Source organism: Emydura macquarii, unplaced genomic scaffold (genome assembly GCF_026122565.2).
Source record: "Emydura macquarii macquarii isolate MOO-44397 ecotype Brisbane River unplaced genomic scaffold, CSIRO-AGI_Emac_v2 contig_1390, whole genome shotgun sequence".
NCBI lineage: Eukaryota > Metazoa > Chordata > Testudines > Chelidae > Emydura > Emydura macquarii.
In genome coordinates, this window is record NW_027131527.1 from 14,017,094 (window position 1) to 14,044,961 (window position 27,868).

The 27,868-nt window shown below is 42.6% G+C and overlaps 1 protein-coding gene across 1 annotated transcript in view; it reads right to left on the reverse strand.

Annotated features, from left to right (window-relative positions):
- The window catches only part of ADAMTS14 (ADAM metallopeptidase with thrombospondin type 1 motif 14), a 102,931-nt gene that overhangs the window by 32,108 nt on the left and 42,955 nt on the right, over window positions 1-27,868 (reverse strand). Inside the window, exons 5-7 of the mRNA XM_067552955.1 lie at window positions 18,110-18,193; window positions 10,454-10,610; window positions 1,622-1,727 (exon numbers count right to left, since the gene is read on the reverse strand). Coding sequence (XP_067409056.1) covers window positions 1,622-1,727; window positions 10,454-10,610; window positions 18,110-18,193 — 347 coding nt within the window. The remainder of the gene's footprint in view (window positions 1-1,621; window positions 1,728-10,453; window positions 10,611-18,109; window positions 18,194-27,868) is intronic.

Here is a 27,868-nt window from a genome sequence, read left to right on the forward strand (position 1 = left end):
TGAGGGAAAAGAAATGCACGTGCTGGTAGGGTTACCAACGTGGACTCTAAGTGACCCTCGGAACATAAGGTTGTTGAAATCTGCAGGAGAACAAGTATGCCAGGACAGGGGGATTGCTGACTACAGGCTGATTTGGCTCTGTATACAAACTGCAGGACAGGATATGTACAACTGCCTAAATGACTCAACCCTTTCCAATAAGATATCTTGCCCTGTTCAACAAACTAGGAAACTCAATGACAAAAAAACCTACATTAATGCAGAGTTAAGGTTGCTTGGTGGTATGTCATCTCCTTGCAGAATGCTGACTTGAGAAAACCTCAAATTTCTGAAAACCAGAAAATGCAGTGTTAAAATTGTCCAGGCAACTTAACTCACTGATTACCCCTGCACCTGCACCTGGAGTGTATGTAAACAATTCCCATTAGCTATTTCCAGCTTCAGGAAAACAGAGGGAAGGTGGCATGGCGAAACCTTTTTTTAAAAATTTTATCCTCTAACAGTGTTAGATGGAATCCTGTGAGTGACAGTTAATAGATATATAAAGAAGGTGAAGAGCTTGACATTTCACCAACTCTGGGGTTGGCAACGTAAAAGTATGTGTGTTAATGGGGAATATTGGCAAATTTCTGAAAGATGGCAGAGTCCAGACTGCATAAGCCACCTTCACTCTGCATTTCCTGGTTTTCAGAAGTTTGAGTTTTGCACATGTCAGCATTCTGCAAGGAGATGACATACCACCAACTATCTTAACTCTGCATTAATATGGGGGGGGGGTGTTGCCATTGAATATATATACAATTCCCATTAGTGTTGCTGGGAAGAACAGAAGAACAGAAACTAGAGATAGAAGAGGCCTATTCTCATCAAGATTGCTCACTTCAGTATTTTACAGAGTGTTTGTCCAGTCTAGTTTGAAAATACTCAAGCAATTGGGTGTTCTATCACTTTGTGCAGCGTCTAGTGGTTCTCACTGTTTGGAATATTTCCTTCTGTTCACACCAAATATTGCTATAGTTGATTCCATCCGACGATTCCATCTTATAGCCCTTTGAATTACTCTATACCCTACTGCGAGGCTGCTGTACCCAGAGGAGAAGCAGGCAGACAACTTGCTGGTGCTTGTACATACCAGAATATGTTTGGGAATTAAAGGTCTTTGAAGGTTGTGGTTTATATCTATACATTAGTAGTAGGTGAGATTTTATGTTTCTGCCCAGTTTAGAGCACCTTCACCTACAATTCATGTTTAGAAACAAAACACAACATCCAAAGGCATTCAATTTCTAGTTTCATTCTGGTACCAAGGTGACAGATTCTAAGATGTGTAGACTGTAAATTCTACTGCAGAGATTGCCTTTCAGTTGCTCATGGGACTTACTATACTACAAAGTGATTTATTCACTCCTGTATTTGCCAGTTTTAGCAGCCGTGTCATAGTAACTTGGAGGGCCATTATTATCACATCGGGACTTCTCATACATCAGCAAGTCCACTGCATACATCAGTGCTGAGCCTGGGGGACTAAACACCCTTCTGAGCCACCATGCAATGATGTGGGGGAGGGAGGGGGGCAGAAATAAATAAAACATCCAACTGACTGTCTCCTACAATGACTTACACATGGCCAGTCTCATGGGCAACCACGAATGCTGAGGAGAATCCATCCTCATGGTTGAGAGTGCAACTGCGTAGAGGATGGCACATACCCGTGACGGGAGCATAACCTGGAGTGAGACAGAAGACAAAGCAAGAGAAGGGTGAGTGCGTTTATGAGAAGGGAAAAATCACAAGCTAAAGCCGTTCCAAATGTATTTCATGCCCAGCTCCCTGCTGAGGACATGGACTCCACAGCTGCCTGGGAATATAAATGAAGCCTATCAGATGTTCCACTGGCTCATATCTCATGGAGGCAAACAAGCTTGGAGAATATTAGAATTACACACTGTTTTGAACCTAACGCCTTGCCACCTGCAATAACTGTGTTGCATTCATTCCTGGCTCATTCTCACACTAAGGGAACAGAGAACATAGTCTGTGTCTTCAACAAATGCACCAGAAACTGCTATAATCCAACAGCCACCTGTTCAGATGGATTAAAAACATATTTGACAGCCTCCTTCCCCCTTTCTGCACCTATTCACATCTCTAACTGCATGTCTGTCTTGCCAGCTCATTCTCAGATTTATCTCATAGTGGTTTCCTATGTAATTTTCCACAGAAACGTGTTGGGCTAGGTGGCAGAAGGGACCACTCATGGTTTACAAAGTCTTTCACCCTAGGATTGCTGTTTTGACTCTGGCCCAATCCGCAGCTGCTGAAAACTGAAATAATGTGATGGCTGTTTGAACATCTATGTAAAACGGGCTAGCAGTCTCAGCCCCGTTTATAGTAGAGAGATGGACACCAATTGACAATCTCATCAGAAAAAGACTTAATCAGCCTGGAAGCCAATTTACCTTCACAGCTTTTCCAGGTCAAGGAGGCGGATGGTGAGGAGCAGCCTGCGCCCTGCTGCTGTCAGGGCAATGGATATACAAGGGATGGTCTATCTGGCAACTTTCAACAGCACTAAATCAAAAAAAAATCCCTCTGACCCTGAAATGCTCCCTGGCATTTTTACCTCCTGGCAAAATCAAGAGGGCAACACATCTGGCTGGTGACAAAAGGGGAAACCAAACACTACCAAAAAAGAAACTTAAGCCAAGGAGCTGACCAAATAGTTCAACCGGTAATGCTGTTGGTCCGTACCCATTGGGGCAAGAACATGGTTTCCAGTGAGGTCATCTTAGTTTCCAGTGCCAAGAACAGGCTAATATTACATTTACATACCCAAACATTCCTAATATTTTCCATTCCATAATGGTAATGGATCTTGACTAACCAGACTGCATGTGCAGAACGGCACCACTGTTCAGTTTAACCCCATCTCCTCCTACAGGCAGCAAACGACTGTACAGATTCTATGTCAACATTGGTGGCTGCCACTTTCTTAGCCATTGGCAATAAGCACCCAACGCAGCAGATGGTTTTGATTGTTCTGAAGACATTCACTATAAAACAGGCCACGAGAAAGCACGCCAACACGGACAGCAGTTCCTTAAGGGGTGAACTTTTGGGCTGATGAAAGGGAATGATAGAATGGATGAGAGGTTAGCATAATGTGTAATCAGTACATCTTTGTGCTAATCTGCAACACCCCTGAATCTTCATATAGCTGTGCCAGTACAGCACGTGTATCCTGACCTGAAGATCTCCACTATATATATCCTGGTGCTCTTCTGAGCAGAGATTACAAAGATGCCAAATTATGTGGTTGTTTTATGATATGGACAAATATCCACTAGGAAGTGGAATTGGAGGAGGAAGGAGGAAAGGACATGCACTTACCCAGTACACTATCCCTCGATCAAGTCAAGTGCAGTGGGTCAGCTTTGCATACTGAAGCAGAGTCAATTCCAAACAGATTCAGCAATGTCTCATTTTTCAATGTTCGGTTTATTTTTTCATACTTTGTTTCTGCCCAACTCAATTCAAGCTTCTCCATCTTCTAGAATGAACTCTTTGAAATATATGTCTTTCAAAAGACCCTTGTTGACATTCAGGAAAAGGCAGCTAGTGAAGGAAAGGCTTATCAGTCTGACAGAGGTTTGGCCAGATCATCCTGTACCACTCTGTCACCGGGCATATTTTGGACAGTCAGGATATTAAAGGAAGTCTAAGTGGATTATCAATGGAGCTGAGCTACTAATTAGCAGGACATGGGAATTTGGTGGCGATGTTCTCACAAACATCCATGTCCCCTGGGTGCCATGGAGAGGATAATTAGGTGTGGGAGAACAGTTCAGATGGAAATTTGAACCCATCAGAATCAGTCCCATTCATACGTGACAAAGGAACTCAAACATATGAAAGTCTGGGTTCAACAGCTTTTGCATATTGTCACAGCCTGATCATGTTTGCCTAGCAGTGATCTGTCAGCACAATGCCAGCCCAGAAGAGCCTGCCCTCCAGAAGACGGGGCAGGGAAGGTCTCTGTGTATGGGCATGCAGCCAGCTAAGTACCCCCCTGAATGCATGGAGCCTGTCCCCACGTCTGCTTTCCATGCAGCTCATTCCTACACTCCGGAAACTGGTTCTTAGACTATCTTGAAAAGTTAGTATTTTAAAGCACATGGGCTTGCTACAATGGCACTGAAGAGCCAGGAAATGTGCATAGAAACACTGAGAAAATTCTGAATGGCCAGATTTATTACTGTGATCTCTAATCTACTGTCGCTTCCATGTGTAGTCATTTTAGGCCCAAACCTGTTCCCACTAAAATCAATCAATGGTCAAGGCTAGTAATTAATCAGTGCAACTGACCTTACCAGGAGCAGGCGTGCTAGAACATGTGCTCTAACGATTGTTTCAGCCTGACTGACTCCCTAGAACATGTCTGGTTTCCCTATTTTGAACACTGACACTACACTGAGGCTGCTTTTCCAGGAAGCTTGTGACTGCAATGACCTCTCTGCACTATGTATCTTTCAGGCCATTTGTTCCACAGAAACCCAGCGGTAGTGGAACTAATATTAATTACTCTGGAACAGGGTGGAGAGGGGAAGGATGTGAGTCGACTTAAACTACTTCATAAACTCAATGAATGAATGTGTGGGATCAGCGCTTTGTACAGCTGGCCAAGGATGATAAATTAAAGCAAAAGTAAACAGTTTCCTGAGGACTCCTCCCAAATGAAGGTCCTGAACACACCATGGCCACCCAGATAGGACTGAACACCTGAGGTAAAGGCAGTTGTTAAGAAAAGTGGAGTTCAATCAAATCACTGTGTACTTCTTTACATTTTTGCTCCCTGTCTGTGTGTTTACCTCATGCTACAAGAAGCTTCCAAAACCAGCAACCATGTTCCAGTGTTCCTATAGTACTGGGAAGTCAAGTAAGGCAGTCAAATAGGAAAACACGAAACTGGACAAGACATGACTTCTCAGCTCCTTGTAAACAGGGATTTCAAGGAGGTAAATAAGCAGGGTCCCTTCCAGGGACCTTATGGAAAAGCAGGTTGAGCGAGCCATAGAAGCTACATACTTGGAGCGAGGGCCAAAGGTGTAATACAGCTCTGAGTGCTCCATGGTTGGTAACCTAGCAGCCACTGTTGTTAAGCAGGGATTTGGGACAGTGAAAAGAGAAGCTTCCCTGAAACAGTCTGAAGGAAGCAGCTCAAAAACTGAGCCACATGGAGCCGAGAAGAGACTAGGGAAAAGGAGAGGAGGGAAGAACGACAAGAGCTCATGGTGTCTTATTGGGCTGTGCTGGGTCAGATACAGCCAGTCATGGCCACGCTGCTGGACACATAGGCATCACTGCACTACAATCCGAAGCCATTAAAGAGAAATCAGATAGTGGAAGGTGGGGAGCAGGACAGGCGCTAGCAGGGCTTTGAGGTCAACAAAGGGGCTACATAGCTGGCCAGTATCCAGCAGTCTCCTAAACAGCTGATTCCGAACCATTCCTTAAGAAGGAGAGTTCAATAATTGTACAGATAGGCATCAGTCTATCAAATGACTACTCCTGACTTTCAGTCACTTCTATTTTAGCACCATAAGGGTGCAAATGCAGAGAAACCCTATGGCCAACCCTGGTAGCTGCCTCTAAGTCTAGATCAGTAGTGTGCACATCTGAAATGCATGCACACACACACAATGTGTGCCATGTTATGTATGTTTATTGAGAGACTGGGTTGAGTACTATTTGGTGAATATGTTATTTTGCAATTTCATCAGTTTTCAACAAATAATTTTTAATGATATTCGGCCAGCTCAGTAACCAGTCAAATACTACTCAACAATTAAATTATTTGCTAAAAAAATCCCAAGCAATTTTAAGTGAATAATTTGTTTGAATATTTTTTCTGACATTCAGCCAACTGTACTTAGAAACAGAATATATATTTTCTATAGAGCGCGATTGTTCTGGAATTTTCAAAGGATCATAAGTTTCTTAAAATACAAATGTTCTTATTTTTCAAACCAAGCTAAGTCAATAGCCCTATAACAAGGCAATCTCCATGCCACGCTCTTAACAATGTAGCCTTCTTCAGTCAGTTGCACACATACAAAAAGGGAAATTACTCCCTTGGAAAGCATATTGCAGAAAGGGATCTGGGGAGGTCATAGGGATCACAAGCTAAATATGAGTTAACAGCATTACACTGTTGCAAAACAAGCAAACATCATTCTGTGATGCATGGGCAGAAGTGTTGTAAGCAAGACAGGAGAAGTAATTCTTCTGCTCTACTGCATGCTGATTAGGCCTCAACTGGAGTATTGTGTCCAGTTCTGGTTGCCACATTTCAGGAAAGATGTGAACAAATTGGAGAAAGTCCAGAGAAGAGCAACAAAAATGTTTAAAGGTCTAGAAAACATGACTTACGAGGGAAGATTGAAAATATTGGGTTTGTTTAGTCTGGAGAAGAGAAGACTGAGGGGAGACATGATAACAGTTTTAATTTCAAGTGCATAAAAGATTGTTACAAGGAGGAGGGAGAAAAATTGTTCTCCTTAACCTCTCAGGATAGGACAAGAAGCAAGAGGTTTAAATTGCAGAAAGGGCGGTTTAGATTGGACATTAGGAAAAAGTTCCTGAATTGTCAGGGTAGTTAAGCACTGGAATAAATTGCCTAGAGAGGCTGTGGAATCTCCATCATTGGGGATTTTTAAGAGCAGGTTAGACAAACACCTGTCAGGGATGATTTATAATGCTTGGTCCTGCCATAAACGCAGGGAACTGAACTAGATGACCTTGTGAGGTCCCTTCCAGACCTACGATTCTATAATTCTAAGTATGGTTAGAATTTTTTAACGTGGGAAATATGTATTCACCCTCTCCAAAATTAAATGGCTAAAGGGATTTTATTCAAACACAAACTTTCAGACAAAAACCAAAAAATATTCAGAAAAAGACCAATGTGCAATTGTTGACAGCTTAACCAAATCATCTGCTCTAGGTGAGGTGGTGGTCAAACAGCAAGCAAGGTGTGACAGGCTGAATGAAGAAAAAGACAGAGAATAATGCTGAAAGTATAAGAATCCCATTGTATGAGGCACACCTTAAATATTGTGTTCCATTCTGGTCAAACCATTTAAATAAGTACATAGAAAAGGCCCCAAGAGGGACAAAAAATGATTAAAGCCATGGAAAGTTTTTCTATGACAGATTGAATAGATTTTGTTTAAAGTCCAACACTGAATGTACTGAATTTCAAAACAACTAGCAAAAACACACAGAAACTAACAGCAAAAAATGTTGTAAGTACATCAGAAGCAGGAAGCCTGCCAAACAATCAGTGGGGCCACTGGATAATCGAGGTAATAAGGAGCACTTAAGGAAGACAAAGCCATTGCAGACAAGCTAAATTCTTTGCATCCATCTTCACTGCAGAGGATGTGAGGGAGTTTCCCACACCTGAGCCATTCTTTTTAGGTGATAAATCTGAGGAATTGTCCCAGACTGAGGTGTAAATAGAGGAGGTTTTGTAACAAATCGATAAATTAAATAGTAATAAGTCACCCGGACTACATGGCATTCACCTAAGAATTCTGAAGGAACTCAAAAGGTGGTCAGCCATCATGGCCACCAGTTCGCTAACCTGCTGGGCAGAAGTAATGGCCACCAAAAAAATTACCTTCATGGAAAGGAGAGTAAGTTAGCAAGTGTCCAGAGGCTCAAAGGGCGGTTTGGTGAGGGTTGAGAGGACGAGGTTAAGGTCCCAGGGAGGGGTGGGTTTACAGACTGAGGGAAAAGTGTTGAGAAGGCCATGAAGGAAACGTATGGTGGTTGGGGGGGAGAAGGCCGAGAAGCCATCAATAGGAGGGAGGAAGGCACGGAGTGCTGCCAGATGGACTCAAATGGAGGAGTGGGCAAGGCCTGAGGGTCGCAGGTGGAGAAGATGATCTAGAATAGTAGAATTGGAAATAGGGTCTAGTGGAAAGTGTTGATGGGACGCCCATGCTGTGAAGCATCTCCATTTAGCCTGATAGCATATTCTGTGGATGGTTGTCTGCTATGCGAGAGGATGTCATGTACAGGTGATGAACACGCATTGTCTATGTGAGATCCCCATCCAAATTTCATGACGTTAGATGAAGTGGTTCTGGATTGGGGTATTGGATCCAACTAACTAAGTTGGTTTGGGAGGAGGGGAATACGAGCTGGAGAGTGAACAGAGAGGTGGAGGAGGTCCGTAAACCAGTATCGGTGAATCCAAAAGGGGGCAACAAGGATGAGGACTGCCCAGTCTCACCTCACCTTGCGAAAGACCTGTGGGAGGAATAGTATGAGTAGGAAGGTGTAATGGTATTTGGGTGTCCACAGGAGAAGAAGCATGTCGCCTTGAGAGCCCTTGCCCAGAGCACCTGTGGAGCAGAAGAGGAGAAGCTTGTGATTGCCCACAGTTGCAAAGAGGTCCCAGAGGAGGGTTCTCCAGTGGCAGAAGATGTTGCAGAGAGTGGGGTTATGGAGTTCCCACTCATGGTTGTTGTGAAAGGAGCGGCTGAGAATGTCTGCATGGATACTATCATTACCCAGAAGGGGGATGGCATGGAGCGTGATCCCACACCTGAGGCAACAGGCAACAGGGAGTGGCCTAGGCGTCACATGTAGGCTGCCACTAATGTGAAGACCTTCATGAAAATTCAGGGATCCTTAGCTATTCCAAATGGGAGGACCCAGAAGTGATAGTGTGAATGTCCCACTGTGACGTTGGCATCTAGGGGAGCCATGCTGAGGTAGCTTAAACAGGGCAAAACAGCAAAGAATGGATCAGGCAGGCCCCTAAATACTGGTGGGTTTTTCTTCCATAAGCTATACCAAGCCAGAATCAAACAGCTTCTGATCACCTCATTGAATATTCAGAAGATAAAACTATGGTTTCCTTAAAGCCACTCAGTTTGGGCTAAAGAAGCAGGAAGCTAACTAATACTAATACTAACCTATTGACTATTAAGAACTATATACGAAGACTTAAACAGTATTATCTGGATAAGCTGGCTACACAGCAAGGAAGAACGAGGAGGACAAGAGGGTTCTGACTCTGATCATGCGGCGGTAAGAGGGAACTGAAGGGGCATTGACCTGCGCAGCCTCATAGGATCTCGGGTGCACCATGTGGCCGACATATGATGACAGACAATACTACAAATAGTTACAGCTCCAGAACATGGTGCACATGCGCGCCCACATCTGGAATCCACATAGGGACCAGCACTCAAAGAAGAAGAAGAAAGAGATCTTGGAGTCATTGTTGATAGTTCTCTGAAAACATCTACTCAATGTACAGCAACAGTAAAAACACCTAACAGAATGTTAGAAACCAACAGGAAAGTAATAGATATGACAGTAAATATCATAATGCCACTATATAAATTCATGGTATGCTCACATTTGTATACTGTGTGAAGTTCTGGTCATCCCATCTCAAAAAAGATATATTAGAATTGGAAAAGGTACAGAGAAAGGCAACAAAAATGATTAGGGGAATGGAACAGCTTCTATATGAGGAGAGATTAAAAAGACTGGGACTGATCAGCTTGGAAAAGAGATGTCTATAAAATCATGAATGGTGTGGAGAAAGTGAATAAGGAAGTGTTATTTACCCCTTCCCATAACACAAGACAGGGGTCACCCAATTAAATTAACAGGACAGCAGGTTTAAAACAAACATAAGGAAGTACTTTTTCACACAACACACAGTCAACCTGTTTAACTCATTGCCAGGAGATGTTATGAAGGCCAAAAGAACGGTGTTCAAAAATGAATTACACAAATTCATGGAGGATAGGTGCATCTATGGCTATTAGCCACGATGATTAGGGATGCAACCAGAGATGATGACCAGTACCTGCCGACAGTGGTGGAGCAGAGTGAGGGCAACCAGCTTCAGCAGTGTTACGGAGCATGGGAGCATGTTCAGTACAAGCCAAGCAACAAATCTGCGGGGGCACATGACCCCAAAAACCCCTACATGTCACCTCTGAATGCAACTCCGTGCTCTGCATGTCCCTTAGCCTCTGACTGCCAGATGCTGGGACTGGACAACAGGGGATGGATCTCTTGATAACTACCTTGTTCTGTTCATTCCCTCTGAAGCACCTGGTATTGGCAATTATTGGAAGACAGGACATTGTGCTAACTGGACCATTGGTCTGACCCAGTATGGTGTTTCTTATGCACAGAGCAATGGTTACCTTTTTTCAGGTCAGGTTAATACCTCCAAGGGATGCAATTTTGTCTTTTCTCCATTACTTTGATTGATTTTTATAACTTTTTCCAAAACCTTCCTGGACAGTAACCTCAGCTTGTAGGCGCACAGATGGTGTCAGCAGTAAATCCCTTCCAATTGCTGGTTTTCCCCCATGACCAGCAAACTACATATACCTGATTGAGATTAATACAGTACCTTGCATACCTGCAGGACCAAAATCTTGCCTGGTGAGGAATACAGCATGGTCATGGTATTCAGCATGGTCTGGGTCCGAGCGCTGCTGAGAATGGGCCCAGCGGCAGACCTGCTCCAAGCTCCGAGATGGGTTTCCCCGCTCTATCAGGCTGACTGACTGGGGTTAAAAAAAAGGAAGGAGTGGTATTATTGAGAGACAATAAACCTGTCTAGAATTTTGGAGTAGGTGGTAAGGAAGATCTCCAGATAGAGTTTCCGTAACATTTACCATAAAATTATAGTATTTTACATTTCAAAGAATCATAATTTAAGGCAAGAGGGGACCACCAGATCATCTAGTCTGACCTCCTTTACATCACAGGCCACAAAACACCACCCTGCACCTGCACATTAAACCCAACAGCTGAAATTAGACAACCCTCAGGAGTGCCGCAGGGAGACAATAGGCGGGACCAAGGTGCACCAGTGCCCAAAGCCCCTCAAATGGCAGGGAACTGATGAAGATGTACCCAGATGGCAAGTGACCTGCATCCCACGCTGCAGAGGAAGGGAAACAAACCCCAAGATCACTGCCAATCTGACCTGGGGGGAAATTCCTTCCCAACCCTACAAATGGTGATCAGTTAGACCCTGAGCATGTTAGCAAGAACAGCCAGCCAAGCAGAGAGAGAAAATACTTGGTGCCACCTCAGACCCCTGTCCCACTCTTCCCAGTGTCCCATCTCCAGTCATGGCCATATCTGCTGCTTCAGAGGAAGGAGACAAAAAAAACAAAAAAACCCAGACACATTGGGTGGAAAGACTCTTCCTTGCACACCACCTTGCATCTGAACCCCGCACCCCACCCCTCCAAAATTAAAGACATGCAGCATCCCCAGGAATGGAGGCTGTCTAGAACACAGTGAACAGTATAGCAGTATGGGGAGGGGTAATGTTGGACAAAGACTCCAAGGTAAGTGCCTAATCTTATGAAAATACAGGCAAGATCTTCGTACACAGCAAAAAGGACCTTGATTTTTAAGATCTTGTTCAGATGAACCATACACAGTAAACTGCATGGAACTCAATGTATTGTAGAAGGATGAAGGGCTGAGTCAGCCCTGTCAGGATTGCAACCTGTGGCTTCTAATTCACAACTCGACACTTAGACATTAAGCTATCCTGTGCCAACGTAAAGGTACTGCAGGCCTGTAAAAGGCTAGCAGCTCCCAATTGCTCACATTGCTTCTTGAGAGCAGAGCATAAAAAGAAGGGGAAACTGCATCTAAGAGGAAGGTTGTGTCTTTTCCACTTCTGGCTGACTAAAGCCTCTGAGAACTATTGCCCTGTAATTTTTACTTGATTTGCTTTTTGTATGTGTGACTGGTAGATTATAAACCTTGAAGAAACGGCCTGAAAAAGGACTAATACTTGGAGCTTTGTTTTCATTTTCTGACTAGTGAAACTGCTCACTAGTTTACACATCCCTTCCCGCATAGGGACCTGTGCCCAGATTTTTAAAGGATTTAGGTGTTGCTCTGCTCAGCACTGCAAGGCCTATGTGACATCCACATGGCATGCAGGGCCACTGCACTACCCCTACAACTCCACACAAGGGGAATGCACAGACAATCACAGCCACATATACACTGATCTGTGAGAGCCACGGTTGGTATATGTGTTTGTGAAATGAAAATGACTGTTCTTTCCCTTCAAAAGTTCTTTTCCCTGTACTTATAAAGTTTCTTTCAGTTATAAATATGGCTGTTTGCATGGGTTGGAATAAAGGTCTATTTATGGATACTTAATTCATCTTTATTAATTCACAGCATGGCTGGGGCTGACATCATTCAGCTGCATATGATAATAGCAATAGGTGCATTTGCAATGTTACTACACATATAGCACTCATTACAAGATTCATACCATGGTGCAAAAAAACAATGCCAGGCAGAGCACATTACAGCAACACACATTACTGTGGCTCACTATTAAAATGGCCTTTCAAAGCCTCCCTGCATCGTACAGCTCCCCGTTGATCTTTTCTTACAGCCCTGATATCTGGCTGCTCTGCCCTCTACCCCGGTGGAAACTTTTCCCTCTTTGCTTCACAGATATTATGAAGCACAGAGCAGGCAGCTAAAATATCCATTTGGATATCTTTTCCACTGGTCTAATCTTGTGAGTAGACAGCGTCAGCAGCCTTTCAAACAGCCAAAGGCACATTCAACAGTCATTCTGCACCTGCTAAGCCTATAGTTGAAGCGCTCCTTGTTGCTGTTGAAGTGACTGGTATACAGGAGTAATGGGAGCCATGAGAGTAAGTGGTAGGCTGGGTCTCCCAGGATCACTATTGTAATTTCAACATCCCCAGTAGTAATCCTCTGGTCTGGAAAGAAAGTCCCTGTTTGCAGCTTTCCATACAGGCCTATGTTCTTAAAGATGCGTGAGTCATGTACCTTCCCTGACCACCCTGCTCTGATGTCAGTAAAACGTCCCTGATGATCCACCAGCACTTGCAATATCACAGAAAAGTAGCCCTTTCTATCGATGTACTCTGTGGCAACGTGGTCTGGTGCCAAAATAGGGATATGCATGCCTTCTATTGACCCACTGCAATTCAGGAACTACATTTCTGCAAAACCATCCACTATGTCCTGCACATTGCCTAGAGTCACAGTCCTTTGTAGCAGGATCAATTAATGGCCCTGAACACTTGCAACACCCAACAGTCCAAATTCATTCCCGACTAATCGGTAGAAATCTGGCATTACAAGCTTCTACACAGTGATTGCCACTTGATTCTCCACTGTCAGTGCAGCTCTCGTTTTGGTATCCTTGCATCACAGTGCTAGGGCAAATTCTGCACACAGTTCCAGGAAGATGGCTTTGTGCATCCGAAAGTTCTGTAGCCACTGCTCATCATGCCATACCTGCATAACGATTTGAACCCACTGGTCAGTTCTGGTTTCTCGAGCCCAGAACCGGCATTCCACTGTTGGCAGCTGCTCCATGAATGCCAAAAACAACCTTGAATTATTTCTTTCTATGTCCCACAGCAAGCTAGCCTCCAAGGAATCATCATCTTCCCTGTGGCTCCTCTGGTGGCTCTGCAAATACTGCAGGATCAGGCACGTTGTGCTTGCAATGTTTGTCATAACTGTTCAGAGCTGTGCAGAATCCATGCTTCTCCCAGAGATGGCGGACGCGCAGGTTTGTGGGTCTTTTGAAAAGAGGTGCAAAACATTATAGGATGCAGATAAAATCACAGGATGGAGAAAACTGCATCATGGAATGTTGAAACCATGTTCCCAGTCAGCCCTGCACAATTTGTTTGCCCCCAAGAGGCACTACAAACCCTTCCCAAAACACCTTGCGCTAGATGGCAGCAAGTTGCACACTGGGATAACTACTCACAATGCACTGCTCTCTGCATTGTTGCAAGTGCTGGTAGTGAAGACACATACTGCTGGCAAGGAGCATAGTGTGGACATGCAAAAGCAATTTAATTACTGCGGTGGCTGTACGTCAACATAACTCAGGTGGACTTAATTTTGTAGTGTAGACTGGCCCTTAGATAGCTAAGTCTGTGACTTAGAAGGCTAAGTCATTTAAGAAAATGAGCTGCAGCTGACTAAATTTTTTAGGCCTGGCAACACTGAGCAGAGGAATGCCTAAATAAATTTAAAAATCTAGGCCCTGAAGATACCCTCATAGAAATCAGGGTTTGAGATGCTCAGTGACTCAGTTAAAGCAGTTTCCTTGATTTTATTTTTTTTCTTGCCCAAGTAAATGATTTATTGGGGAAACCAATTTTGCAAAATCTCCATAACAATATACTTATCACAAATGCCTGTATTCTTACAGTACCACTGCTTTGCAAACAGCTCCATAGACTTCCCTGGTTATTAGCTAGCTAATGAAGTGGAACAGCTTTCAGAATATAAGAAATATAGCTTTTTCTGTAATTTCACTTTTTGTTTAAGTTTTTATCCTGCAAAGTGCAGATCAGGGGGCAGAAACACTAGGGGACTGTCTTGCAATTCTTGGGACAGGTGGAAGCTTTACCATTAGTGATAAAGAAATAGTACTACACACATTTAAGCTGTGCCACGTTATCAGCCAAGGGCTATGTGAGGAGTCCAGTAGCAAAAGTTCACTACTGAGTGATTAAGCTTTTCCTGAGACTCGCATTCAAACATCTGGGCATTGCCTCCTTGTCATCTCCTGAACACAACCAACAATGTATCTTGAGGAATCAAACAGGCTTCCACAAAGCAGCGATTTAGGAGGCTAAATCACCCAAAATTAAGTCCTGAGGTTTTCCACACCACTGTGACCCTAGGCACCCCTTTATTCACACCCTACACACTACTGCAATGATATTCGTACAAAATATACTTTGTGAGGTATAATATGAAAGCTAACAACATGCTGGTTATTAATGTCATTGCAAAATGCATGTGTTAACAGTATATGTGAAGTCATGAATTCCCTCCAGATGATGTAATTAGAACACGTTTAAGACTAGACAGCCTAGCCTTGGTGAAGGTGATAAACAGATCTGTCCTAGACAAAGGAATGTGCGTTTACCTCAATTTACATATTATCAGTAAACAAAGACATTAAGGTAAAACCAGCGGAAGTTATCCTGTTCCTGAGCTCAAGAGAGACAGAATGAACATAGCTCTTCCACACCAGAGAGACACAGAAGACTGAATTCCCAGGAAGCTTTCCTGACTTATAAGACCAAAACATTTCTTTGGGGATATATATAGACATATATATAAGGAACAGAGAGAGAGAGAGACTTCATCTATATCCTTCACCTTAAAAGACAAGAACCAAGTCATTTGATCTCTGTGATGTGTCCTGGCCTGGCCAGTCCAGCCAGCAAAAGCTGGAAAGGAGACAGTGTGTGAGAGAAACCATCTTGAACAAAGACTATATCATGCTAGATTAAGTTTTAGTTTTTTAGATGCGTGTTTTCACTTTTATTTCCTTGTAACCATCTCTACCTTTATCCCTTTTACTTGGTATCACTTAATCCATGATACTTTTGCCAATAAATGTGTTTTGCTTTCATTATAATTCATGAGTCCTAAGTACAGTAAGCTGTGTGCCTCTACGCAAGCTAACCAGGTGGAGTGTTTTACTGTCTCTGTAAAGGCAGACAGCCTAAACACTTTCTCTGGGAGGATCCAGTGAGAGGGACTGGTCCCTGCAGTAGGACGATTTGGGGGCAAATTTGCGGCTGAGAAGATACTATGCTCAGCCTGCAAGGAGTAACTAGTTTGGGCAAAGCCAGGGTGAGGCTTGAGAACTGCTGGCTAGCTGTTGCGGGTCAGAGCTCCGAACCAAAGCTGTACAGTCAGGTTTACAAGGCAGACAGCAACTGAATCTTACCAGCCTGGGTGAACTCCAAAACATCACACCCACCATCTCCAAATTCTTGGCTGTCACCTTCTGCTTTTAACTCCCTTGCAACTTCAGTATATCATCACCAAGTAGAGGCAAGCATTAAGCCTTTAGCTGAGAAGCCAGACACTCCATCTCCTTCCTCAAATGGAAATGATCTTCTGTTGTCAACTGCCTGGGGGTACTTGCCACACTGTGGCTGCCTCAATCTTTTCCTCATATACCCAGGAAACGGTGCTCACCATCTCAGGAGGGATGCAGTTTCTGCTCACCAAGAATATTTCTGTAGTACTCAGATATTTACCAGGAAATGCTGGTGATCTGTATCTGCTGCAGCTCATAACATCTCTGTTTGCTTCAGTCCAGCAGTAGGGCTATACACAGACAGAAAAACCCTTCCATCGATGTAGGCTGCGTCTAGGTTGCAGAACTATGGCAACACAGCTATGCCAACATAGCTATGCTGGTCGGGCAGACATTCCATTTGACTCCTTAAATGTGTTAAAGGTGTTCAAAACCTCAGAGAATGCATTTTGTTAGAATCCTCACAACACTTCATGCTTATGCTATACATTATAGCACATTTAATGAGAGGATCTCAGTGCTCACATCAGCTGACCAGCCCTGTGATTTAAGTATTATATTTACAGATTGGTAAACAGGCACAGAGTGGTCTAAGATCACACAGCAAGTAAGTGACAAAATCAGGATTTGAATCCATGAGACTTGACTCCCACTCACTAGGAGGCAATGTTGTCCAGTGGACAGAGCAGCAAACTAAGCCTGACTCTAGTCCTGGCCCTGACACTGATTCACTGTGTGACCTGGGCAGTTCACCTAACCTATCTGTGCTTTGATTTCCCCATTTGTAAAATAGGAATTAAAACAGCTATCTGATGGACTGTTGTAAGGATTAGTTAACACTTATCCCATGCGTTGGAGAGGTGAATCACAAGGCCTCAATTTGGGAAAGCATTTCATTAAGTCTGTATGTCCATCCCCATTCAAGATAGCATGTGCTTCACTGGCATTCAATGGGACTTGAGCATATGCCTAAGTGCTGTCCAGAATAGCAACATTTTTCTGAATTGGGGCTTATGTAAGTGCTAATTATTACTGTCATTAGACAGTAAACCACATTGTTGCTGTGCACTTAATTCCCTGCTAAAGGACAAGAGGTGAGTATTGTGCCTTGGCTCTTTCTACAGACAACTACACACACACCCTCCATGTTGCTCTTTGTCTTGGTGAAGAGCTCAAAACAAGTTATAGTGATAGCAAAACAAATGGCCAACTCCACAGAACCAGTCCAAAAAGCTGCTTCTCCTCTGCACAGTGGTGTGACAGAAAATCCCTGCAACCAAAAATTAACCTCGGCTAACCAAATAAGATGTTAATTACTGAGAGATTAACCCTCCTGCCCTACCCCATCCCAAGCCAGCTCAGAGCTGTAGTCAGCAGCAGTGGTGAGGGGGGAGGGTAAGAGCTCTCAATCAAAAACACAGGGGTACTGTAGGGCTGAGATGTCCTCATGTCTGCCTTCTATAGAAGGAAAATCTTTGGAGTCTAGGAATTTCAGCAAGTCTCACGTGAAACTGAGAGAGATTCAAGATAGTTTTGTTTCAGTTTGGCAAAGCCACAGCATGTGACGGCTGCTTAAAGAGGGAATGGAACTCTGGCAATATTTCGTGTTGAACAGAAACCTATTTGCCTTTCACACTTTAGCAAAAGATCGAAAATAGCTCTTCATAGCAGGGAACTCGCCTTACTCTCTTTCTAAAGCACTGTGCGAACTTACAGCACTGTACTGCATAAGTTATTTTGAACAAGAATAATTGTATCTGCATTTAAAGTAAAGCATTTGCTCCTTTGTTTTTCCATCCTAGCAGGTCCTGTGCTGAAGTTACAATGGTGATTGCTGACTTTGTGAGATCCCAGTCATTTCTATGGCAACAGATTTTGATATTACACACATATGCACAGAGGACTGGTTCAAGGAGAAGCTTGGCTGTGAGGGAGAGGATTTCTAATTCAAACACTAATATATAACTAGACTGAAAAAACCTGAGTCATCTCCCCAGACATACACACCAGTTGGAAAGCAGTGGGTGCAGACAGACAGGAAAGTTAGCTGAGGTGTTGTTTTTATAGACATAACCCAATCTGGAAGCCCATTGCATCCCTCAGTCCAAGTCTGAGCATACTGTGTATTGTGACCCCCTAGACAGCATCTTCTGCTTACTCCACCCCTATATTTACCTGTCTGTATCCCACCATGATCATTCTGACCAGGACAATATTAATGTGAACCCCCAGGGACTCATCATGGTAAATTTCATCCACCTATGGAGAAAAACAAAATAGAAAATAAAGTTAAAAACAACCCCAGCTATTTAAAAAAAAAAAAAAAAAAAAAAAAGCAAATGGCTTTTGAAATCCCCTTCCTAGAACAACAGGTAAATCTCTCCAGATTCTGTGACAGTACAGAGGGATCTGCTAGCTTTCTTCATGTGACAATGATCCACTGCACCCATTTAGATCAATAAAGAGGAGGTACTGTCAGACAACGTTTTTAAAAAGCAATTTCATGTTTTGTCTCTCTTGCAATTGTCTTTTGAAAATAACACTTCTAGTAACTGCTGATCCCTGTACAGATGGAGCTGGTATGAGGAGCAGTATCTTGCTGAAGGTTCGCTGAAGGTTCATCAGCTTGTTAACCTCTTTTATCCCATGGGACTATTTGGTCATAGTCCAGAGATTTCCTGCTGACTGATACCTCAAGGATATATTCCAGCCTTGTGTGACAGAGTAGCATGTTCTTTAATTTCCAAATACTGAATACAGCAGTGCCAGCTGTACTCCTCTTTCCCCTCACATGACTGCCAGTATATTAACTAGGTCTTTGTTCTGAGCTCCTATGCCTACATATATACAGATTGCTATTTGAGGTAGTAGTTCTCGTTTGGGGGAAGGATTCCAGTTCAGGGAATGCAGTGTAACAGCCTTTTATTTAGCAGGTATTTCTGTGCATGGCTTTAATTACCTGCATTTGAAATCCCGCTTTGGGAACACAACGCAGTCAACCTGCAAAGCAGTGGTTCCCAGGACTAGCCCAAGATCAAATAGCACCCCAGGCGAGAAGTGACTTTGGTGCCCCCCCTCCATTTGTTAAGCTGTTGAATATCTTGTTTTTTATTGCACTTGTAGCCCATTTCACAGAACACCTGAAACCTTTTACTTCAAACCTTCTATTTTCCCTTTTGTTGCTAAAAACAAAAACAACACCCCAAACCTGGCACCCCCTGCAAACCCGGCACCCCAGGTGGTCACCTGGGTCTCCTGCCCCTAAATCTGTCCCTGGTGGTTCCCTCTCCAAAAGGGCCTGGTTGCTAACTCCTTGAAGGAAAAAGGCATTGTACTTGTTAAGCAGTGAGTAATACCAGCCCACTATTGGGGGTGTAGGCCCAGAAAGGAGACACCTCATATCACTCTCAACTGAAGGAGACAAAAACAGTATGGATGTGCTACTATCCAAGCATGCTGGATTCAGGCCCTTGTCCATGCTAGGGGCGGTCAAGGATTATGCAGAGTCTGGAAAGTTTTGTAAGTCCAGCAATTCAACTGGGTGGATTGACCAGTTAGTGCTTTAGAATGTGCATTATTGCTTTGATACATCACTGCCCTACCCCATCCAAAAGCATTTCACACCCATCCCCCATGGCAAAAAATCAGGAAGAACCTCTGATAAGAAGATTTCAGAGTCTCTCTTCCAGCACAGCATCCTGTGCTGTTTTGGGTTTTGCTGGCAAAATTGTCTTTCTGCCACTGCCAAAAGATCCTATCCGGGGTTATTTCTGAGGGGCAGTTGACAGAAATGTCCCACGCACACCATAGTATAATACAAAGGAAACTTGCTAGACTGCAGATGTGATTGCAGCCCCTCTCTCTCTCACCTCCCCCCTACAGTATACAAGCCCCTTCCTCGCCCTCTCCTTGAACAAAGCAGGCTGAATTCAATCTGTTCCAACTCACTCCCTGAGGTCTCACCAGACCACCTTCTCTCTCCTCCCAGTGCTTCGCCCCTCCCTTCCTTTCTCATATTTGCTACGCATTCATCTTATGAAGTCCTCTAGTTCGGGATGGGAACTTACATGCCTCACGTGAGCAGGAAATGGTTAAAATAATCTTCCCTTGCTTCATTTGAAGAAAAACATTTTGAAGTAAAACCAACGGCAGGATGACAAGGGTAGAATATCCTTCCTTTCCGGGGCGCCTATCACATAACCCACATTAAAATGCCTTTCATTTCTGGAACATAGTGGGCTGATTGTCTCCACAGAGGGCAAGAGACAGACTCTCTTCAAAAGATGTAACACCAAATAAATATTTAAACACACAAACACACACATCTACACACACACTGTTTGAACAGTCTCCATAGCGACATTTAAACATAGCCCCAAAGCCAAGCCTAACCCTACTTCCCCTCCTTTCCTCACTCCTATTCTGAGTTACAAGGTCATGCCTGGCCAGGTGCAGAGTTAGTGTCTTTCTTCTTTTTAATAAATGATCCATTTTTAAAAAGCAAAATTTCCAAATGATTAGGTGCTTTGCTGTCTGATGACATCACTGTATCGTCAACAGACTCCAGAACAGCTACATTTCCCATGGCAATTGCATCAACCTCAGATCATCCTGCAATGAGTGGTTGCCACCAGTGAAGAGTCTGAATTCATCCAGTGGAAGAAAATGTTTCATGTACTAACATCCTCACATTTTATGGCGAAAAATGACATTTCGGTGAGAGGTACATGATTTTATTAAGCTGAGTGAATTAGTATTCTGAAAGTCCACATCAGTTATGATAGCTTGTTAAATCTGACCTACCAATTCACATGCCAAGAAGGAATCCAAATGAAAAGACAATATATTTTAAAAGGCCAGGATCTCCTTAGGAAGCATAAGGTAGAATATCTCAACATTTGTAGTTAAAGGAAACCTGCAAATAAAAAAAAAATGGGTTTGTTGCCTTTTCTTCCCCCTTTCTAGGATGTATAAAGGAGGCCTGCAATGGTATTTCCCAGTGCTTAATTTGTAATATAAGAGATGCCAGGGCTCAAGCAATTAGGTACTGGGGCTTAAGCAATTGTTTTACTTTCACAATGGATGTGGCAAGCCCAGAGGTGCTAGGGCCATGAACTGCTAAGCCTAGAGGTGCCAACAAATTAAGCACTGGGTTTCCCCATCAGCTTCAAAAAACGTTTCCTTCCACATATTTTTAAAAGCAGCTCTTGTCTACCCTGTTTTTCCTGGAAGACCCTATGGACAGCTTGAGAATTAATAGGATCATGACATTACATATACCACGCAGGTGAAAACTGATGGAATGAGGGGAAGTTATTTTTATTCAGATTGTTTAGAACTATTTGTTTAGAGGTTTTGTTTGTTTCACTCCTATGTGCTATAAAACAGCCAGAAGAAAATATCTGTTTCTTAAAATGTAATACCCAGCATCTTACAGTTAAAGTTTAATAAAGGTCTCAAAACATACCAGATGCCGCCAACAAAAACAGAGAGGAAATGACATGACATTCTTTAAATTTCTAAGGTAAATACAAGCAGGAAATAATTTTTTTTTTTTTAAATCAGCCAAGACTTTCAAAAGTTACGAGTGATTTTGGGTATCTCGTTTTTTGGGTGCCCAACTTGAGACACATTAAAAGAATCTAATATTCAGACATTGCTGAGCAGTGCCTCTCCTCTGTTCTGATAATCAGGCCCCTGTAAATTGTCTCAGATTGTGCACCAAAAAATCACTAGTCACTTTTAAAGATCTTGGCCCTCAAACTTCCATTATACTTCATGGAGAAAGGGACAAAACCAAAGTTTATTCTTTGCAGGTCATCTTTAAGAGGGACAAATCCAGTGTCTGAATTCTTACTGCTACTCCCAGTGGTCCTTGCCTTCCATAATTCAAGGAAGGCTTTTCTTTCACTATTTCACCAAGCTATAGGGACAGCTTTAGGGGCACAGGAAATAGTTCACTGAAGTAGAAAAGAGCATTGACATGTGCAGGTACTCTGTATGCTTATTTATCTCATGAAATAATCTATATGTGGTAGATTTCATCAATTTATTACCTGGCCCAACAAAAATTATCATGAAGCTCAAGTTTTGCAGATCTCAGAGGGCTGGGTCTGAAGATTTTTTTTAAAACCTTGCTACTGCTATTCTCCCCAGTAGCCTATTTGTTCTTTCTTTTGAAGGCTATTGGAGAGTCGTACAGCAAGGAGCTACCCAGAATGAAATTTTAGACTAATGCACATGCATCCCAGTACAATTTCTCTAATATACTATTGGCTTCTGGGAGATGTAGTTAATCCAAACCAACTATCCTGGTGGAAACATAAAGGGAGCTGTCTGAAAAGTTAGAGAATATAGTCTGAAATACTGAAAATGCTCTTTAAAATGTTGTCGTTAATGAAGTCAGCCACTGAGCAAAACACTTGCACAGATGCCAAGAAAGTTAGTCTGTGCGTGCAGCTCCAGTGACAAAATATATACAAATGCAAGAGAGACATCTGTGGCCCTTACCCATCCGCAAAACAGATGTGAATTTGGCAGCAAAACTGGTCCATAAAATATTTTGATTTTTAAAACATCAGACTTGCCTTTTTCAAATGCTGATCAGGTTAGCCTTGCTATGGATGGGGGCACACAGCTGGAGTGGGGGTAGGAAAGGTTCCAAAGCTGTTAGAGTTCTTTGCAAGTTCCACAGTCTCCCAACTAAAGTACAAAAGCCAGAGTCCTCTCATCTTCTCCTTCAGATTTAAGCAAAAGGTTTAAACTGGGTTGCCAACTATCAGGAAATATATTTCAAACTGACTGTCAGTAACAGTCAGTAAAAAAATGTACAGTATACCAGTAAAAATAGTAAGCTAATTTAAATATTTTCCTTATTTCATCCAAAAGAGAAATATTTTTCCTTTACTCTTTCATAAATTTCCAGACTATAAGAATATTTTAAATATGTAATCCAGATTTATGAGACTTTTCTCTTTTGATGGCTAAAATTGTGGACTCTCTAAAAATTCAGACAGATGTTGTATGAATCCAGAATTGCAATTTTCCAGACTACACGAATACTTTTTAATGTATGGAATCTAGAATTGATACATTTATTTTGCGTTTGAAATGGCATCAGTAAAAAAGCTGGAGTGTAAGTCAATTTTGAATACAATACAACCTTGCTAGTTCTCTCCAATGATTAATAAAACCCCTGAGAATTACTGATGTATGCAAAGGAGTCATTTAAGCCCTGATCCTGCAACTTGCTGTACACAGGCAGACACAATTAAAGTCAATGGGACTCCTATGCACTCAGCAGTCTGGCCACATGCAACAAGCTGCAAGTTGCCTAAGACATTTAGGGCCTAGTCCTGCAGCTCTTGCTCACACACGTGTTGTTTCAGCGCTTCCTGTGAGACTGACTACTCATGTGAGCAGTGTTTGCACAAGTGGGTCCTTATTCAGCAAGTGCAGTAAGCAAGCAAACAAGCCAAACAAAACAGCAAGGATAATACATCACAAAATGTTCTCTGATAATGTATTCAGCAAATGTAGTTCAGTAGAGCTGTGGTAATATTTCATAGCATATTAGTAAGCATTTTGAAGTATATTTTGTAAAAATAATGAAATCTTATTAGTAATTACTTGCTTAACCTTTCTTATTGGAAAAAGAAAGCTTGGTTCTCTGAGGGTAACAAGTAGTTATCTATTCACCTTGGTATTTCTAGCATATTCATCACCGTAATATCTAAGCACCAAGATCTGAGTGTCTGTTTGAGAGCAGTTCTATCCTGAGCAACACAGTGATCCAAACTGCACTAGCTACTTACAGACATGGAAAATATCCTGGCACTGGGAAGTAGAAGAGAACTGGATTGAGTATGACACATTTCATACTAAATTAATATATATCTCAAATGTGTTTCACAAAGCAATGAACTCAAATTTGATCTTAGAAGTGCAGTGCCTATGGGCAATTGTCGTCGCCATTACCGGCTCAGAAATAAATTGTGTAAAAAGTAGGACAACTGGAAACCATTTTACTGAGAGGGAATTTTATCCCTACTCTTTTTTTAAAGGAATGTTTTGGGATCTTAAACCCCCACCTTGATAGCTATCTATGTGCAGAAGCAACTTCAGTCTAAAGTCAACTCCAGATGACTGCTGCTCTAACAGAGCATCAGCTAGTAGTGCCTACCTTTTATGTACATAGGTGCTAAAGCAGAAATCTAATTTTCTACCACCAGATAGAGATCAGGGTAGTATCTACACCAGAGGTGTCAAACTCATTTGCTATGGCAGGCCAGATTTGAATTAAATGTACTTCAAGTGGGCCATACATACCATAAATCAAAATACTAGGCACAACCATTTTTATGTACTATTATATTTTATTTGCTAGATATCGGCGATATACAAACTGCAGTAAATTCACTTTTACAACTACTACTATTTTACGATTAAAAGAATCGATCAATGATTAAGAATTATAGTACTGTGCAATGCCCCAAGACCACACTGTCCCTCTCCCGCCTTTTGGAGCGTTGTGTCTCGTGCACACAGCGTTCCACGCGCTGCCGCCGGAGTACACAGATCTCGTGGCAGCATGTGACGCCGCAACATCTCACAGCGTTGTACCTTCTGGAGGCTGGACCAAAACGGTTGGTGGGCCGTATCTGGCCCACGGGCTGGATGTTTGACACCACTAATCTACACAGCACATTAGTACGAAAATAAAAGACCCATAACTAATAGATAGATATACTGGAACACACTCAAGTCTGCACTGAGTCGAAAAGCAGAGCAGCTCCTGCTGACTGGAATTTGCTGTGCACTTGTTTCTAGGAGGAAGTCCCAGACTTTTACAGGTTAATTTTTAAAAAACCACGTGGATCAGAATTGCCCAAGGGTACACTGCACAGCATATTTTTAAATCCAGGTTATATAACTGATTGAACAAAATCAAAAGCTTCTGCACTGGCAAGGAGTGCAGGGGGACACTGCTCTCTGATGTGATGAGCCTGACCCCAGCCAGGAAGAGGTTCTAGGAGGAATGCCAGCGCAGCAAGCTCCTCCTGCCCTCGGGCTAACGTGCCTGTTGAGTAGAGGAAAACTGGCAGAGCTTCAAATGCACACCAAACGCCAGCTCCTTTCTGAACCTGACAGCTCTGACCTGAAGTGCCTTAAGAAGCACTTTGGCAGCTTACGCCACCCCCTCAACTGGGCTGGCCTTGGCTGGAGTGCAGGGAGGGAGAGGAGGTTAAGAAAGAGGGCAGGGAAAGGATGGGCTACAAGACTTTGGAAGGGGAGAAGAGCAGAGAAAGAAGGAGGGAGAAATTTGCAACTCGACATCATGAAAAAGTTTAGGCTGAACCAACAAAAACAATCTTCCAGTTTGTGGGAGTCTGTTTCTCTACAACACGTGAAATAAATGCCTTCCTTTGTCTCCACAACTCAAAGATGATTTATCCTTTGCCACATACACTTATGATTTTAACTTGGACTGAAGCTGAAGGGGGCAGAAGGCGGGGAAGGGGGTGGGAAGAATCCTTGACCAGGAGATGCTGTTATTCTCTCCTTTCTAATCAATGGGAGAGATACAGTTACACACACACTGGAATAGACTGGAACACGCTCAAGCCTGCACTGAGTAGAAAAGCAGAGCGGCTACTGCTGATTGAAATTTGCTGTGCACTTGTTTCTAGGAGCAAGCCCCAGAGAATATTTCCATTGCCATGTGAGGAGAATTAAGTGAATGGCATGACTCTTCGTGCCCTCTGCTGTTACCATTAGCTAGTCAAAGTCTTAAAAGAAAATCCCTCTGTGCAAATACCTGCTCAGCAAAAGGATCTGTTAGAGGGAGCAGACTACATGAAAACCGTTGGTGTAAAACTCTTATTATCAAGCTTATCAAGTAATTTATATATCTAGCCCTCATACTGCTTTGATGAGGAATATCTTCCAAACCCAACATGTCTATTTAATAAACAAATCTATCACCAACATTATTTTTTAAATCCCACAGTCTATCTATGATTTAGGTGCCCAACAGCAAGAAAAAGCAATTGGTATGACCCTGAGTGGCTGCACAGCAATTGGTAACATCAAAACTCCTAGGTCTGTGCTGACGTGGTGGATGATGCTGGTGCAGTAGACCAAGGAAGTGAACATTAAAATACTGCATACGATCTCTCCTGTTCGGCACTTGATTAACTTGCTAGTTCCATCAGATCCATTCTGAAGCTGGCTAGTTCTGGAGGTGAACCTTAAAATTCTGCTGTATACCATGAAGAAGCATTCTGATGCTCCCAATTCACAACAAGTATTTTCCCAAATACAGCACGTGTCACTAACATGTGATCATGGCAAGGGGCACTAGAGGTCTGCATGACCACAACAACCCAAATTTGAACTTTCTAGACTTCACTATCTTTGAGCAGTGACTTGACCAAAAAAACAGAACTTTCTAAATGAGCAAAATAACTGACATTTCAAAATCCCAGATCTCAGATTCAGCTTGGTGAGTTTATCTCACAGGAACGTCTTCTGCCCCAATGTCCATGCCAATATGGACTTGAGAAGAATATTTTCTCAATCTTTAGGGGTAGGACCAAAAGCACTACTTACTATAATAAGCATACTCAGAGTTAACACTAGATAGCACCTTACATTTTTGAGTGCCACACAAATTAATTTGCTTTCCCAATACTTCTGTGAGCTAGGTAAGTATTATTATCCAGATTTTGCAGATGAGGAAACTGAGGCACAGAGCAATTAAGTGGTTTGTCCAAGACTGCACTGCAAGTCAGATCTTCCTAGCATCTAGCACCAATCTCAATCCACTAGACAATACTGCTTCTCAACAAAACAAGAGCCTCCTATCCAAACCCATAACCCTCTCTGTTAACCACTTTAAAACACACAAAAGAAGTCTGCTTGAAAGTTATGTTATGACCCTTTTACATTGCACGTGGCTATAACCCAGGTGAATGTGCCCACCACAGAACACCCCTAATGTAAAGGAATTCCCTGAGTGGCACAGAGCTGGCATAATGATTCTACATCACACATATTCACAAGATCAGGGGTAGGAAGTATGGCTAAAACGCCACTGTATTTCAGTTATCTGAGGCTGCTCTGATTTACATCAGAGCCAGGAAAGTTCCCAACCAGTCCGAGATTGAGAAAACTGAAAGGTGGTACAAAGCCTCTTTTCTTTTCCCATTCCTCCTATTTTCTGTGAAGATCATAGCTCTTATGGAACCCAAAATCAGGCCCAAGGTTTCCTGTAAAATTAATTTTTGTTCAACCTTCAGTTAAAAACCTAGACTCTTAGATAACTGATTTTTGCTGGTCCCTTTCGGTGTACACCTCATACAGTGAAACTTGTCTATGAACTTTGAAATAAAAATGGTAGCTAATACCTTGGAGCCCTTTACATGCAGCTGGTTGTGCTACTATGATTAACACTGTCCCTGCTGTTTGTAACAAGTCTTTCCAATAGTAAAGTTACTGTATTGATGACTTTGATAGTCATTTTCTGTATTCACTTAGTCATGGCTGAAGATGTGTGCTTGAATAGGAGCCTCCACATCACATTCAGCTAGTTGGCCCTTGAAAGTACTCACAATAATACTTTAGCTTTGATATTATGATCACGGAAACGATTGTGATCCCAGAAATTCATCATTGTGACTGCACTGCAAGATTAGGCAAAAAATAAAAATAGCCTGAGGAGGTTAACATTCTTCATTAAAACACCAATATCTTGCATAAGATTGTCAAGGAAAATTGTACTACATGAAAGGATGAGTGCAAGCCCATTGTTGTAAAGCTTTTCCCCAGTGTGGCAATCCCCTTTCCAGAGTTAGAAACTTCCAATCCTCAGGAAGTTATTTCTCCAGCAAGATTCTTCCAGAGGAAAATCTTTTCTTTTGAACCTAATCTCTG